This window comes from Dicentrarchus labrax, unplaced genomic scaffold (genome assembly GCF_905237075.1).
Source record: "Dicentrarchus labrax unplaced genomic scaffold, dlabrax2021, whole genome shotgun sequence".
Taxonomy (NCBI): domain Eukaryota; kingdom Metazoa; phylum Chordata; class Actinopteri; family Moronidae; genus Dicentrarchus; species Dicentrarchus labrax.
The window spans coordinates 19,260,866-19,277,774 of NW_026136720.1; the positions used below are offsets into that span (position 1 = coordinate 19,260,866).

At 40.0% G+C, this 16,909-nt stretch overlaps 1 protein-coding gene across 4 annotated transcripts in view; it reads left to right on the forward strand.

The window, feature by feature from the left end:
* Positions 1-16,120, forward strand: part of mon2 (MON2 homolog, regulator of endosome-to-Golgi trafficking) — a 38,155-nt gene extending 22,035 nt beyond the window's left edge. For 2 of the 4 annotated variants that reach the window (XM_051381452.1, XM_051381454.1), the window contains 19 exons: positions 75-155; positions 266-339; positions 621-711; positions 1,373-1,474; positions 3,579-3,689; positions 4,916-5,091; positions 5,301-5,463; positions 6,047-6,340; positions 6,552-6,750; positions 7,503-8,146; positions 9,288-9,431; positions 10,394-10,411; positions 10,951-11,079; positions 12,211-12,401; positions 12,492-12,552; positions 12,631-12,754; positions 12,987-13,194; positions 14,823-14,905; positions 15,362-16,120. In XM_051381452.1, the coding sequence (XP_051237412.1) occupies positions 75-155; positions 266-339; positions 621-711; positions 1,373-1,474; positions 3,579-3,689; positions 4,916-5,091; positions 5,301-5,463; positions 6,047-6,340; positions 6,552-6,750; positions 7,503-8,146; positions 9,288-9,431; positions 10,394-10,411; positions 10,951-11,079; positions 12,211-12,401; positions 12,492-12,552; positions 12,631-12,754; positions 12,987-13,194; positions 14,823-14,905; positions 15,362-15,525 (3,057 nt within the window). In that variant the 3' untranslated portion in view covers positions 15,526-16,120. The remainder of the gene's footprint in view (positions 1-74; positions 156-265; positions 340-620; positions 712-1,372; positions 1,475-3,578; positions 3,690-4,915; positions 5,092-5,300; positions 5,464-6,046; positions 6,341-6,551; positions 6,751-7,502; positions 8,147-9,287; positions 9,432-10,393; positions 10,412-10,950; positions 11,080-12,210; positions 12,402-12,491; positions 12,553-12,630; positions 12,755-12,986; positions 13,195-14,822; positions 14,906-15,361) is intronic. The other 2 variants (XM_051381453.1, XM_051381456.1) reach the window with 1 other exon arrangement.
* Positions 16,121-16,909: the final 789 nt, after the last annotated feature.

Consider the following 16,909-nt stretch of genomic DNA (forward strand, 5'->3'; position numbering starts at 1 on the left):
AGAAAGTTTAAATTCAATAATTCTTAACTAATTTACATTTCTTCTACCTACCTTATCTCACTTTTCCCTACCAGCATTTAGTGTGGATCCTGGGGCTGAAGCCAGGAGTGGGCGGTGCCCTGAAGCCTGGTCGAGCTGTGGAGGGACCCAGCACAGTGAGTTTTTTAGGAACTGTATGTCGAGCTTGTGTTGTACTGTATGTTTTTCACCTTATTGTTGAAGGCAATGAGCTGACTGCCTGTGGTTGTGTCTTTAACCTAAACAGGTGCTGACCACAGCCGTGATGACAGACCTACCCGTCATCTCCAACATTCTGTCCAGACTTTTTGAGAGCTCCCAGTAAGGACCAGTCTTTCATTTGTTAAAATGAGCACTCCCTATAGAAACTCCAGTTATTCATCCGTATGCTTTTAAATAGTCCAGTTGATGTTTTTTAAGAGATGTACTTTTTGGTAAAGGGGCTACATTTTCTGTTCAGTGCTAATAATAACCATATGGGCATAAATAGTAACTTTTTGTTTATACAAATTAAGTAAATCTGAATTCATAACATTTGAAACTATTCAGTCTGTGCAAAATATGCATATATGATATGCGATATGTATTGTTGTGTGATTTAGGTACCTGGATGATGTATCCCTGCATCATCTGATCAACGCTCTCTGTTCCCTCTCCCTGGAAGCCATGGAGATGGCTTATGGAAATAACAAGGTAAAGATTTTCTGTATTTTAGTACAAGGTGAAACTTCCCTGATGTTTTGAATATGTCATTATTTGGCTTTGGATAAAATATCAAATGCAAGCTAAGAGTAACTATTCTTTATACAATTTTACTGGAAGTGGATATTGTCTTGCGTGTCTGTCATTAGTTGTGTTTTCATCAACGTATTTTAATGTGCATTATGCTTTACAAATGTTTGACGTAAAAGTCAAAAGTTTAGAAGAAAAATGCAAAAAAACAAAATTAATCTCATTTAAGGTGGTTTTTGCCTTTTTCGAAAAAGAGTTAATGCTGTCAGCTGTCTCCGCCTGTCTCCTCATTGCTCCCATGGCTCTATAATACATTCATGATTGATCCACACAGATCTGAAGCTACCTTTCTGTCATTTTCATCATATTTTCTGCATAGTTTTTCACCATTTGAGGTTTGACCGCCGCCTTTTCAATTACGTTATCTTGTTGCAACCTCTTCTTATGGTTTTCTCACTGAAAACGTGGCACCACCTACTGCTTATCTCAGTGAACCGTCTCCTAATATTCAAATATTCAAACACGGCTATAGATAACCATACTTATGCATTTGATCAGCAAAATCTGGGAAGAAGGTATCCAGTATTTATGTATAGTTTCTGTTTTCTTGTCTTGGTTTTAGGAACCATCTCTGTTTGCTGTGGCCAAGCTGCTGGAGACTGGCCTTGTCAACATGGATCGTATAGAGATCCTGTGGAGACCCCTAACTGGCCACTTATTGGAGGTAACCGCTATTTAGAGCTACATCACAAAAGGTGCAGATAAAGGGCTCTGTTCTAAAACACTGTCACCATTTGATTCAAACTCAGTGAAAGATGGAAGATAAACATCATTTTGTCAACCAAGGTCATACAGTTATATCCTCGCAATCACTTAAGGAGTGCAGTTTATTGTACTCTCTTTGAGCAGATTTCATTTCACCTAGTACAATAAGTTTATAAGGAATTTGACTTGTTAAACCAGAGCTAGCAGAAATGCTTGTTTAAATATGGTAACAGTAATTGTCACTTTTTCCAATGCTGATGATCTCATTGGAGAAAATTTGGAACCGAACTCTTCAAATAATGAAAGGAAGAACCTAAAAGAATGTCAAAATTGCCCCCCTCTGCTAAACCCTTTTGGTTATTTTACCCAGTACCAAGGCTCTAATAATGCTCTTTTTCCATGGAGTCTGGAGCATACAAGCCCTTAAAGTTAAAATGAAATGGAATTATAGCTGCAAGCAGCATCACAGAGACAGGGCTCTGGTCTAGTGGTTTAGTCATGAAGGAGAAAAAATGTTTAACAGGCTATACAAGGGTTGAAGGTTTCTAATGAGTATTACAGTTTTTGATAAAAGCAGAGAGATGGACTTCTTATATTTTGGTGAAACTTTCAAAGTATGTTTAGCTGATTTTTATTAAAATACATTTTCATAATTGTTTATATTTGGGTGGTTGCTATAGAACTACCATTAGCAGAATTGCCCTCATATTTGAGTATATGGCTCAGCAATTCTAAGAAAGAAAAGAGGAAAATCCCCATCGTAGTTTGTCTGGTGATACAGCATGAGCACAAAATATTTGACCTTTTTTTTAAATTCTTGTTGCATGTGCTGCTTTTTGAAATGAAAGACAGCAGTGTACACATACAGTAGAGCCCTGGCACATATACCAGTTACTAACAGATATGGGTGTCATGGGTTGTGTATACTGTGCTATATACTGTAGATAAAGTTGAGTTGATTTGAGTTTGGTTTATAATACACTCTCTGTAGTTATTGGCACGTACATGTCCTCATATCTGTAAGAGGGTTCTCATTTTCTATGTGTGTAAAGACGTGTGTTCAGAGGTTTTCTTCACATTTTCTTTGTCTATCTCCCCTCTCTTTTGCACTCCTGTCTGTTTTGCAGAAGGTAAGCTCAGATTCCCTCCTCCATAATCACTGGCTTTCCCATCTCTTTCTTTTTTTCGCGATCTGTTTTTTCTCTCCCTCTCAGTCCGACATCAACATGTTGGAGTTGAGAGTCGCTGTGTCAAAATGTGTCCATTTGCTCCGCTACCAGTGTTTGACCTTACATTCTTGTGTGCCATTTGCAATGTGAAGTCTGATTTGTCACAGAAGCAGAATCAGAAGCTGCACCTGCAAAGTATACTTTATGCTTAGATAAAATGCTGCTTATCTTTCTTTGCAGGCTTGTTCAAATTCAAATTTAAATTAATTCTTTTATATTTTAATGGAAATGTGACAATGATTTCTCCTTTATTGCATCTTTATTTACAGATGCACGATATGATAAAGATTAAGATTAAAATATGAGGCCTTAACGATCATGCAGGTCTATCAAGGCCACATTATTAAATAGATACACATGGACAATCTGGGTTCTGAAGGGGTACAGCTACAGTATCTACTAGCAGTCTCTCTCTTTGCCTGTAAGCAATACAAAGTTTTCTCCTCATTGAATTATTAAGATTGACCATAAAAGTAAACATTTTGACAAACCTTTAGACAAAATATCATTAAAAAGACTAGCTTAAAATATTTTATTTTTACTGGTATTCTTCAAGCAGAACACAGGTTTTATACCACAGTGGTGTACTTACCTCTGCTGAGCTCAGCCTCTCCATGTGTATCTATCTACACTAGCTTTCATGATTACACTGTCCTTCATAGCATATCCTGTTATCACAGGGGATACCAGTCTCTATCACAGTCTGTGGTTTATTTCACCCACTTGTTTCACACCCACCCACTGTGACCACTGCTGGGAAACTCAGCCTTTGCATCAGATCTGTTGTCATGTGCACGTGTCTGCATTTGTGTGTCTATGTGATGTGTCCTGCAGGTCTGTCAGCACCCAAACTCCAGGATGAGAGAGTGGGGGGCTGAGGCGTTGACAGCGCTTATCAAAGCTGGCCTGGCCTACAAACACGACCCTCCACTGGCCCAAAATCAGGTAGCTAAGCAGGTGTTTGTGGTCTAAAACACAAAGCAGAAAAAACAAGAATCTGCATGAAACAACGTGGCGCTCAAAAAAACATACTCATTTTATTAGAAATATGTATCAATTGTCTTCTCTGGGTTTCACTTAATATTTGTTGTTTGTAATGCTGACATTTAAGAAATCTCCACTGTTGCAGTGTATGTCATGATAGATAAGAGTGTGTGCCAAATGCTTAAAATGTGGAAAACAGAAATGTCACAGTCACTTTCTCTTGTCACTCACAAACACAGAGTCTGTGACCTTCACCTTAGTGTGACAGATAAAGGGAATGGCACAGAGCTTATCTAAAAGAGGGCAGAAGAAATGTGTGGAGGTTAATAGAACAGCACCGAGCCATACAAATGATGGCTGTCCTGTAGAAATACACAATACAATCATTTCTTCAAGGCCTATGTTGCAGTGTGGGCAAGCTTTTACCATTGCATGTGGTGTTAAAAATAATGGAATGGTAAGTATAGTGACTGCATCCAAAGTTCTTATGATATATAATCTAAAAAACAGAAAAAAAGGAAAGAAATATGACTTACCAAACACATTGACACTGAAAGTATAATAGGAAATATAAGTACGTGTAAGTAAGTGTTTATTTGTTTTTTCCCCCTGATAAAAAGACCAAAATTACCCTAATAGCTACTATACACTTATTGTGTGATAGAATACACATACACATATTTTAACAACCATTCCAGTGACTCGAGCATTTGCATTCATTGTGTTCCCCCACTCAAGTATTCTGGTTTTCCTTTAATTTGTACTTGTCTGTACAGTGTGTCACCCATGCTACCCAGAGAACCAGGGTTATGCAGGTCATCTATGGTTTGATTGTGTTAGAACAAATGAAGAATAAGACCGTTATAACTCATTTGACAACTGTCGGCCAGAGCACAAAAATACTTACTATCTAACTCTACAATCAGTTTGGGTATTGTCCAGCAATTCTTATAAAAAAGAAAGTTGAATTAATTTGGACATTTTTCAGTGAAATGTCTTAAAGTGTATATAATTATACTGTTTAGAGGCATTCACCAGATTTAATGGTTCTAAAATATGAATATATTCATTTTACATGTGTACTATGCAGTGTTGTTATAGCACAATTAACAAAGCAACACTTTAATATTTGTAGATCATTGTCTGTCTGTTACCAAATTAATTACAGTCTCCTTTTTATCCCCAAGCGGCTGCAGCTCCTGTTGCTGAACCCCCTGAAGGAGTTGTCCAACGTGCTACATGCAGATATCCGGCAGAAACAGCTGGAGAGTGTCTTGCAGATCCTACAGAGCCAGGGAGACAGCCTGGGGCCCGGCTGGCCCCTCGTCTTGGGTGTTATAGGAGCCATCCGCAATGATCAAGGGTAATGGAGGAGGAGAAGATGGGCAAAGATGACTGGGCTTTATATATTCTTTTTTAGTTGTTACTGAAATAGCTCTTGTTTTTTTTGAAAATGCAAATATTTTATTTGTGAGAGCCATCCTAAATGTCTGTTGTTAATGTGGTTACACTGCAAGCAATAGAAGAAACTGAACTCAACCAAAGCCTGCCATGTGTCTTGTTTCCCTTCAGTGAGTCATTGATCCGAACAGCCTTCCAGTGCCTGCAGTTGGTGGTGACAGACTTCCTGCCCACCATGCCTTGCACGTGCCTCCAGATCGTAGTGGATGTAGCCGGCAGCTTTGGCCTGCAGAACCAAGAGCTCAACATCAGCCTGACCTCCATTGGCCTGCTGGTGAGATAACAGATGTCTTGTCTTGTGCTCTTTATGCTTAGACACACAGGCAGGACTCCTGGTTAATACTCTGAGCTTTTGAGGGGCCAACAGTAGAATAATGTGATGTAACAATTCCTTAGTTTGAATGTGTGTGGGGTGAGGCAGGGCTATGCTAACAGAGAATATAATAATATAAATGAAAACAACAGAAACTTCCTGGCCTACATACATTCATATTGAAATATGACAGGTTGGGTACTTTTCTTTTCCAATAGCTTTAAAGGTGAAACATGGTATGTTTAATATGATTCGGCTATTATAATATCACATAATTCCTTGTTTTGCAACTTAACTCTTGCAATTTAATTTAACAGCACTTAACCACTCCACTGACTTTTCATAGATACTTTGTACAGGATTCAGGACATGCAAAACCCGATATTGATCTGTGGTTTGCAGGATTATTTCTCTTGGAGTGTGGCAGTTCCTGCGAGATTACTTTATGGTAATAGGATAGCAAAACTGCCAGAAGCATTTTACCGAACCTTCCTCTCCAATTAATGCCCCCACTCTCTGCCCCCACTTCCCTTTTTACCCACAGTGGAACATTTCGGACTACTTCTTCCAAAGGGGCGAGGCCATCACACAAGAGTTGGGGAGGGAGGAGGAAGCTTTGCAGAAGCAGGCCCAGGAGAAAGGAGAGACCCTGAACAGGCCGTTCCATCCCGCCCCTCCTTTTGATTGCTTGTGGCTGTGCCTCTACGCTAAGCTGGGCGAGCTGTGTGTCGACCCACGGCCCGCTGTGCGTAAAAGTGCTGGGCAGACATTGTTCTCCACCATCGCTGCCCACGGGACCCTGCTGCAGCAGCCAACGTGGCATATTGTGATCTGGAAGGTAGCCTGCAAGAATTTGTGATTTTTATTAGTTATTATTAGTTATACCAGGCTGTCAGTCATATTGTTTGTACAGAATATTGTACTATTGATTATAGACTCAAACATAAAAACAACTCTAAATAGGCTGACATTGGGGCTCTATTGTTGGCAGAATATGCTTTTTGTTGAAGAAATTGCTGCTTCTTAAACTATCTTGGTGTCACCACTAGGTACTGTTCCACCTGCTAGACTGTGTGAGGACATCATCCACCACAGCAGACAAGGAGAAAATTGAGTCCGGTGGCGGGAACATCCTCATCCACCACTCACGCGACACAGCTGAAAAACAGTGGGCGGAAACATGGGTGCTGACGCTAGCCGGGGTGGCTCGCATTTTTAACACGAGGCGGTATCTCCTCCAGCAGTTAGGTGAGCCACGCATAGTCTGCTCTGATGCTCTTTTACATAAGGTAGACTTTGACACACTTCCACCGCCGCCACGGAATTGTAAACAAAGAAAATTACATATTGAAATGTATTCATAAATCTGTGCCAAGTGTAGCAAAGGTCCAGAAACGACCCAGCTGTTACTGCTATATTACCACACATTAAGTCATGTTAAGCCCCATGCAGACAGGATTAATATTCCACGGAGATATGATTGATAAAACATGAGCTTCTCATTAACTGCACTCACCCCTCTGAACATCTTAGCCAGTCAATGCCAAATTACAAGAAAGTGGTGACTCGCAATATACACACATTCCCAGCCTACTACACATAAAATCACCTAGAGGAAGGCTGCTCTACCAATATACAACCTAGATAAAAGGAATAACTGTTGCTTGCAATGCAATATCATGGTATGATCCTCCTAGGATGATTTTTACATAATTGGAAATAAGATACCAGGTGAGGGTTGCCCTGGTAGCTCACCTGGTAGAGCATGTGCCCCACTAAGACTCCGTACTGCTCTTTTTTACAAAATGTATGAAAAGGAAACAATGTTTGTGACTAAAACACTATAGTTCTCACTATGTGGCCTCCTTTAACATCTGTTTGTTGTCTCATGTTGGTTTGAAACCTCACATATCAAAGTGCTAATTGTCACACTTTATTTACAGTTAGCACATACTGCTAATTGGCAATCTCACTCTACTCATTTTGCTGTGTATCTGCAGGTGATTTCTTCGAGGCCTGGGAGGTGCTGCTGAACCACATTCAGTCAGCTGCTCTCAGCAAAAACAACGAGGTGTCGCTGGCTGCCCTCAAGAGCTTTCAAGAGATCCTACAGATTGTTACACCTGTTAAAGACTCAGACAAAGCAGGTGATGCATTTGCTGCTATGGGCGTCCCCCCAGTGCTCATTGACCCCCTCTCAGCGTCTGGTCCTGGCAGACCCCTGGTGCGTTCAGATTCGCTCGTCGAGCGGCTCACGCGATACAACGGCGCAGAGCTGCAGGCCCCTCCCCCAGGGGAGGAGTCAGCCTTGGAAGACTCGGCATTGTGGTGGTCAGCGTGGAACACGTGGTATCGAACTGGAACAGACAGCACGAGGCCGCCTAGTGGCCCGACAGAGAAGCTCTCATTCATCCCCAGCCAGCCGTTCCTCACAGCATTGATCCAGATATTCCCTGCACTCTACCAGCACATAAAAGCTAATTTCAGCATGGAGGATCTGAAGAAGCTGGGGGTCATCCTCCATGGGGCAGTATCTGTGCCTATCAGCAGCGATGCCTCGCCCTTCATCCTCCCCTCCTACACTGAGGCGGTGCTCACCAGCCTCCAGGAAGCTGTTCTCACATCTTTGGATGTTTTGCAGAAGGTGGGAAAAGGACATGCATTGTCAAAAAATTAAATATGGGTTCGATTTTAATTAGCATATATTATACATACATATGTACCATGTAAAATAGCACGAAGATAAGACCCATGGGGTGCCATGTTGACCAAGGGCTCCAAGACATGTACTACGCTTGTCCCCGGTTTAATTCCGGCAGGAGACCTTTGCTGTATCTCTCTCTCTCTGTCCCTCTCTCTCTCTCCCTATTTCTGTCTCACCAAAAAACCCAAATCTTAAAGACTAGTAGCCAAGTATTTGAAAGATTGAAAGGGGCTATGGCTTAAAATATGCGTTTTATTTATTTATTATTGTTTTTTTCAAGACTACATTCTTTGGGATGTGAAACACCACCACAAATGCATCACTGTTTTAAAAAATTTATTATCGGTTTATTGCCCAGCTCTACTAGAAAATGTAGTTATGCCATATAAATTGCAGTGTTATGTGGGAGCAGCCTTAATGCTTTAATCCGGTGTTTATGCTGTATATACATATACCAATATTACAAATAACTTTTTAAGGGTTGCAACTGATGATTAATTACATCACTGTATTCTGATGATTTTAATTGTGTAGTCTTTAAAATATAAAAAAATAGTAAGAAGTGCAATTTCTCAGAGAGAAGCTTTGTATCAGAATTATGTAGAATTATGTGCTTGCTTTGTTTAACAGTCCAAAATTGTTTTTCAAAAAATATATAACAGAGAAAATTAGCAACATCAAATTTAAGAAGGTGGAACCAGCAAATGTTTTGTTTTGTAAAATAATAGATTATCAACATTTTTAGCCATCAACTTTCTCTGTTGCCTCAACATGACTCGAATCAGTCGTCAGCAAAGCTTTTTTCCTTTGTTTTCATTGGACTAACATAAATCTTTTTGGGAAAAACATTTCCCTGTACCTTTTTTAATTGACGCCTTGACTTGACAACTCAAATCTTCTCTGACATGTATACTGTTTCTTTGAGAAACGCAGACCCTTACTCCGCCAGCCAAAAGTGATATCTTCCCATTTTGTGTCAACTCAGCCCAGGAAACAATGTCTCAGTCTGCTAAATTATGTAATGTGCAGTCCTGTGGTGGATGTCAGCAGTGTTTGTCCCTCTGTTCCCTCCCCGCTGCAGGCCATCTGTGTGGGCCCGGAGAACCTGCAGGTCATGTACCCGGCCATCTTTGAACAGCTGCTACTCTTCGTGGAGTTCTCCTGCAAGCCTCCTCAGTATGGCAGAATGGAAACCAAACACGTGGCCAATGCCAAATACAACCAGGTAGGGGGAAATGGAATTGGACGTGCAACTGCCTGGTTTTCATTTGCGATTTATTTCTTTTTACAGTTTCATTAAAACTGTGTACATTGTTATTCATCAGCCTTCTCTCTTCAGCCATTCTTAACAAGGTCATCCCTCTTCTTTAATGTTCATGAAACACCTGCCCTCCCTACCCCTTTCAGAGTGGTCCTTAGGAAGTTCCTATAGTGGCCCTACATGAGATTCACAGGTTTCTCTGGACCCCTGTTCGTAGCCCCAAGCTATTTCTCCCTCATATTCCCTCCCTGATGCTTCAGCTTGCTGTTAGCAAGCCCAGGGAAATGTTTAACCCCTTTTTAGTTCAAACACAGTTCAAACTAAACTAATTTACAAAAAACAAACAAACCTTTCCACGAAACTTGGTGATCTTGAGCAAGATTACGTCATTTGTAAAACCGCAAACAAATCATTTTGTCTAAAGATATTAGTGTCTTTCTTACTCCTCGTTGTTCTGGAAAGCTACAAAATCCAGCAAGTGCTGTGCCTTAAGAGGGATGGTGAGAGATGTCTTGCACTAACACTGGCAGGCTTTTACGGTTATGCTCAGAAATGTGAATGCTACACACTTCATGTCTTAAATCCTGACCATCAGTCAGTTAGTCCTGCATGTGGGGCCCAGACTCAGCCCTATCCTGGACTTTTTTGTTGATCTGAATCTGTTTAAATTGAGGATCAAACAAAATTCCCACCCAGCCAAACAGATGTTGTGGGTGGTCTTTATTGCCCTGTTGGTTTTTATCCAGCGTTGTCAGATTGTCTCAAATGTCCTCGGTGCCAGGAGTGAGTGTTTTTTTTCCCTCTTAATCAGTCGTGGTTGTTGAATCTAATTTTGCCAACCACAGCAGTGCAAATTCGATACAACTTAAACACCAGTTTAATTTCGATCTTCTCTCATTCTGTTTCTCACTGGATAACCATTTTAGATCCAGCTGTTTGCACCGGTGAGTTCTGTCATCTCCTACAGCCCCCTCTATATATTTTACTAAGCTGTGCTGAATGGTGACGACCTACCCTCTGCGGTAAATGAGATATCACACCGCATGGTAGGCTCTCACATCTCATCTGCGTCTCTCACTCACTCCATGCTCCCCCCCTTCCCTGCCTGCCACTAACTGGTGGTTATGCCTCTGTGTGCACAGTCCCTGTGCAGATCCATTTTCAGTTGATTTTGTGTTTTTGGTGGTGTTCATATGCACACGTGTGGTTCTGTGGTATTTCTTAAAGACACACTTTGTAGCATCAAGGCATTTGTTTGGCTATAACATTTCAGCTATGGTACTCATGAGCCTAACAAAACTTGAAGCACGCTGTAACTTAAAAGTACATTATGTGTGTTATTTGTATACTTTATACAAAGTGTGCCTTTAAAAACTGCTTTCAATGTGTTTCTGCCATAAAAGTAGGCATAACAGTTTTCAAATTTCTTTGACTAATGTCAACTCCTGTTTTTTCCTCTTGTTAAATCCTCTTGCCCCCGCAGGCAGAGTGGGTTGCCTTAAACTACGTGCCCTTTGCTGAGCGCTCCTTGGAGGTGATGGTGGACCTGTACCATAAAACAGCGTGCCACAAAGCTGTCATCAATGAGAAAGTTCTGCAGAACATCATCAAGGTATTTTTACCAGAATTAGTTATTCATTGTTTCCATGGTTATGAAACCCTTTGTAAAATTTTGGAATTGATAGAAAAGTTGTTTTCCAAAACTCTACTTGTGAAAAAATCTACATCAAAAATGTTTGGATAAATCAATCTTCAAACATAGTATTAATATCAAAGTTTGGTTCACATGTGCATTCTCTCAAGGAGTGATGTCAGTTTTAGGCTAGAGCCAGCACTGAGGCCTAACTGAGTTCTTAAGTTTACTCTCTCAACATGACTTTCTATTAGCCACCCATTGAGGACCAGTTATTGTTGAACCCTGTGAAATCATAAAGTGAGATGTGGTGAGATGTTATGAGAAATATTTGTCATTTAAAGAGTATATGAACAAAGTTACTTAGGGCAAAAAATTGCTGCTGCACTTCTGTCTTGTGACATTAACCTTTTAGGCAACTTAAACTTCTGCTTTAACGTATCAGTGATGCCAAATGATGTAAAAACAATCAACTGACTAAGGCAAAGGACCAGCTTTTGCATCACAGTGTAGATTTTCTCTTAAAGCTTATGGTAACAATGGCTGAAATGACTGCATGTATCTGAAAGGGGACACTCGTAGTAAAAAATCTACAAAGTCATCAAAAGGCTTAACTTCTTCAACCTAACACTGTGTCTTCTATTTTTTCCAGTTCCTGACACCTGTGTTGAACTGTTCTTTTATATGTGTGTTTATAAGAGACCACAAGCTGAAGAGAGTAAATTTGCCAAGGAAGGAAATATAGTTTCATATGGACAAATCTGTCCCCCACCCTTTTTTGTCAAACAAGAAGGAGATACTTGAGAAGCTTGGGGAACCCAGCTGTTTCCCTGATAAGAGGACTTTGTGATGAAGCTGGTCTGTTTTCTGGTTTTGTGGAATGAAACTCGAATAGGAACACTGCCTGGTGAAAAAATGTCTTAAAATACGGATTTAATGTTAACTCTATGAATTCAAGTGACATTTAAGTTGAAAAGGGATGAAGGTGAAAGACTTTTGTGGTACTCAAGTTAGTTTTGTGCATTATATCTTGAAGTCATTCTCTGTGTTTAAGTCTCACAATCTATTGTTATTGCTGTCTCTTCCTTTCTTTTTCCCTTCACCCTCAAGACTTTAAGAATGCCCTTGGGTTTGAAATATGCGTGTCCATCAGAGAGCACCTGGAAGCTCGCAGTTTCATCTCTGCTCAAGGTGCTGTCTATAGGACTGCCAGTGGCACGCCAGCATGCCTCATCTGGAAAGTTCGACACTATGTGGCCAGAGCTGGCCAATGCCTTTGAAGACTTTCTTTTTACCAAAAGGTACAGATTTAGACTATATTAAACTTGAGTATGCATGGTTTGTCAGTTCTAAGTACCAAGCTCATTGTTTGGGTGGGTTTCCTTTTACAGCACACCTCCAGATAACCTTTCCATCCAGGAATTTCAGAAAAATGAAGCCATTGATGTAGAGGTAAATACTTGGACTCCAGTATGTCAACATGATTTTGTCAGGTAGCCCACATCAGCATTGTTTCCTCTTCATTTTAAGGTGGTTCAGCTGATCAGCACAGAGATTTTGCCGTTTGCCAATTTCATCCCCAAAGACTTTGTTGGCCAGATCATGGCTATGCTCAATAGAGGCTCCATTCACTCACAGTCTCCCTCATTCACAGGTAAGATGTCGCTTTGGCAGCTACATTTTTTTAATTCACCTGTATTTGGGACACTTATGGGAGAGCAGGGTGGGCAAATGCTGTAATCACACAGTAACCATTAAGCCATCCCTGTCAGACTCTTCATGTGTTGGGCAAGACAGTAAAGCCCTGTCTGTCCACTCACTGTAAATCACTCTGGAGAGTGGCGTCAGCCAAATAATCTAATAAGTAAATGGTTTTCTGTTTACAGAGGCAGAGATCGATGTGCGGATGAGGGAGGAGTTTTCTAAGGTGTGTTTCGAGACACTGCTGCAGTTTTCTTTCAGCAACAAGGTGTCCACTCCACAGGAGGGCTACATCTCTCGTATGGCGCTCTCCGTGCTCCTCAAGAGATCGCAGGATGTTCTCCGACGCTACGTAGAGGATGAGAGGTTGAGCGGACGCTGCCCCCTGCCCAGGTACACTCCATTATATACCTCTGAATAAATCACATGATGCACCTGTTTTGCCCAAAAATCAAATTTTGCATGTTTCTGGACAGATGTGCCCATCAGAAATATAGCTCCAAACACTGGTGGTTGTTAATGCCATGATTTTACCAAAGAGACATTTTGCAATACAAAATCAATATCCAGCCATGCATCCACCATTTTTCCTTTTCTTTTTTGTAAACAACACAAAACCACTGTACTTATACACACTAGCAAGATGTGGGTTGGGTGTAACGTGTCATTCTGCAATGTTTATTTTTTTTGTAAATGGAAGTTAAATGATGCCCAAACAAATTGAACCATTTATACAGAACATAGCAAAGGGGTGGTGGGGGGAATTCAGAAAAATAGTATAATTAAAATATACACATGAATAGCAAATGCAAGGTTTGCTATTAAATTCAGACAAAGAACATTTTAAAAACTAAAATGTTTTAAATACAGTATGAATGGGAGAAACAAGTAAATCATGGATTGCATTAAAGCGTGTTGAAACAAAATATGAATATAAAAAAACAGTAAGAAATGGTCTCGCAGACATAACATCATACAACTCTGTGATGTACTCCACCAGTTTTACACATCAAAGTGTATTTGAAGGATTTGGACAGTACGACTGCATCTGTGGACAAAAGTTGAATAAAGCCTTTTGTGGCATGAAATCTGATCAAATGGTGGCTGGCACTAACAGCTTGAGGCTACGTTAGCCACTACTAGCATAACACACCCAAATCTCTGACTGTACTGTCGACAGTCTAGTTGTATTGTATTGTTGGTAATGTAGTAATGTGTTTTTGACAAGGAAGAAGAATGTATGGAATTAAAAAGGATAGACATCTCTGGTTCTGCTGCTGCATTCATTTTGAAAAAAATTTTTTATAAGCTGTCAATCCTGTGTCTGACAATATTATACGAGTGCAATGATACATTTATGGAGTACTGGAGTATTGGTGATGGTGTGAGAAAACGACCTAATTTACAATAAATACCTACTGTTAATTGTATATAATAAAAGTTGGTTTGTAAGATACAAACAGGACAGAATAGAGTTCACATAAAACTGACTACACATTGGTTAGATTTTGACATGGGCAGGTGGAGTTTTCTTTTTCATTTAATCAACAACAAATGCTTTATCTCTCTGTACATCTAATCGTAGTGGTTAATACATTTTGAGTCTTGATCTCCTGGTTAATCGTATTTAATCTGTTTAACAACCTTTGGTCTGTTTCTGACTGTTTTTGCTGCTTATCAGAACTAAATGTCTTGTGTGTAATTCTTTAATTCTTTGGTTGATGGTTTCTATATAGTCATGTAAAGTAAACCTGTGCCAGACCATTACTCATCTTTTCCTATGAACTTGGTTGATTTTTTTTTTTTTTTGGTATTGGTTTGCTAAATTAAATTGAATTTATTCGGTCATAGACTTAGAAGTTTATAATTTTTCCTACAAGGGTGCATCCAGCCGCTCTCATTATTAACAATCTGAGATCTAAATTAGGTGTTGATGCTCATCCTCTCTCCTTGTTTTTTCACCCATCCTCTAACTTTGTAGCTAATGGCGCTTTTTGGTCTTTTTTTTTTTTTCATTTTAGGCAACAAGTGACAGAGATTATCTTTGTCTTGAAAGCTATCAGCACTTTGATGGACTCTCTTAAAAAGACTCAGCCCGAAAATGGTGAGTATCAAACTGTGTCAAGAATTAAATAGATCTTAGAAAGAGGTGACAAAATAAAAAAAAACGTAAAAAAATACAATAATGGCGCTATCTATCGTCTATTCATTTCAGATAAATGTGTCAGAGTACAGTTGGGACCATTTTTCAAATGAGTTTTATCCCCAATCTGGGTAGATGTGTTTGTTTCCAGCAAGGTCAATTACAAGAAACGATTTTTTTTTTAACCGCAATAGATTAAAATGAGATATTCTAAAATTACGTTTTTGAAGTGCCCTTCAAGATGTTTGCGTTACAGAACTCATTTCCATACGCCTGTGGGAATTTTATGAAGGAAATGATTTCTTTGATTGCCTTCTATCACAGTTCATATTCTCTTCTTTCTCTCCCTCCCATCCCCACTCCTTCTTTTGTATTTTCTCCCTCCTTTTCTGTGATTCTTTTGTTTACTGCCTGCAGTGGATGGCAACACATGGGCTCAAGTGATTGCCCTGTACCCCACACTGGTAGAGTGCATTACATGCTCCTCGTCTGAGGTGAGCTCGGCCCTGAAGGAGGCCCTGGGGCCCTTTAAAGACTTTATGCAGCCACCCGTCTCCAGAGTTCAGAACGGAGAATCCTGACCAGGCTCGCCCGCAGATCTTTGTTTTTATAAAGAAGAAATCTTGAATGTGTCTTCTCGACCTACGTGCTTTACAAGTGCACGGACATGAACTCCATGTGGGCCCCATCTACGGTGTCATGAAGCAACCCACGGTGAACAGAGAGCCGAGGCCCACCCAGACCACGTTGATGACCCTGACCTTCATACGCATCATCGTATGCTTCTCATGTGAGCTGATAACGCCTCTCTGCTTCCACTCCCCCCCCCCCCCTCCATTCTCATACGGACTGACTGCACTCTTGTGTTAACTACAGAGATTTAAAAAATAATAATTCCAGTGTTGCCTCTGGCTTTAGTTTGTTCATTCTCCTTCCGAGGCCGAATCGATGTACAGTGTGTGGTGATAGTGTTGATGATGTAATTAAGAAAAAAATGCAAAAACTGGGGCTTTATTGATCTTAAAAATAAACACTTAGACTTTTGCAACATTTTCAGCAGTGATGATTTTATGCAAGAAAACAAATCTTACTGTAACATTCCATGTCATCTTTAGCCAGCCATCTGAGAAGGGATGTACTTGTCTGTATAAAATAAATGGGACAATTCTACAATCAGCTCTGTGCTGTGAGTGTGCTCAGTTACAATGCATGTTAAGTGCCTTATTATACCACGAGTAAATCATAAAAAAAAAAATCTGTTTAATATCAATGTGACATCCCTGATGAAAATGACTCAAGTGAACAGGTTCTTTGGGGTTTATATTGATAATTTTTTTATCAGCAAGGATGTCCCTGCAACATTCCCTTTTATTTAAAAACAATATTTGTAGCGTCCCTATATACAAAGTAGCATTAGAATTATCTAAGTGTTATATGGGGCGATGTTACCATCATAAACCTAAACCTATTACAGTTCATAAATGTGGTCCTGGTTCAAATTTGGTGTGATTCACTAACAAATAATTATTGAAAAGCATTTATTTTGCATTGCTTTCATCTTTATGTTTTTCTTATGATTTTTTTGTGTGTATTCAGGGTCCTCTGGCATTTTAATTGAAGGAAGGACCTTACAAGTAGTAGTTTCCTATAGACCCATGTTTCATGCTGGAAATACAAACTCCGGAATTTGAAATGCAAAACCTCAGAAACACAAACCAAAGGGGAAAAGAAATGCTGCTATAACACTCCATACCAGCAGGAGGTGCAAGTATTTAAATTGCAGCAATTAGTTTTTCCTGTAGGTGGTGACATTTAAATGTCTACTTCCCCTGGTCGGCATCTGCTGCCTTCTTGTCCTATAGGTCACTTGGCGAGTGTAAACCTGTAGACATTGATAATATGGACTTTAAGCAGCATTGGTTAAATGGACGGCTGTGGCGTTCCACTAGCATCTGTGATTTAATT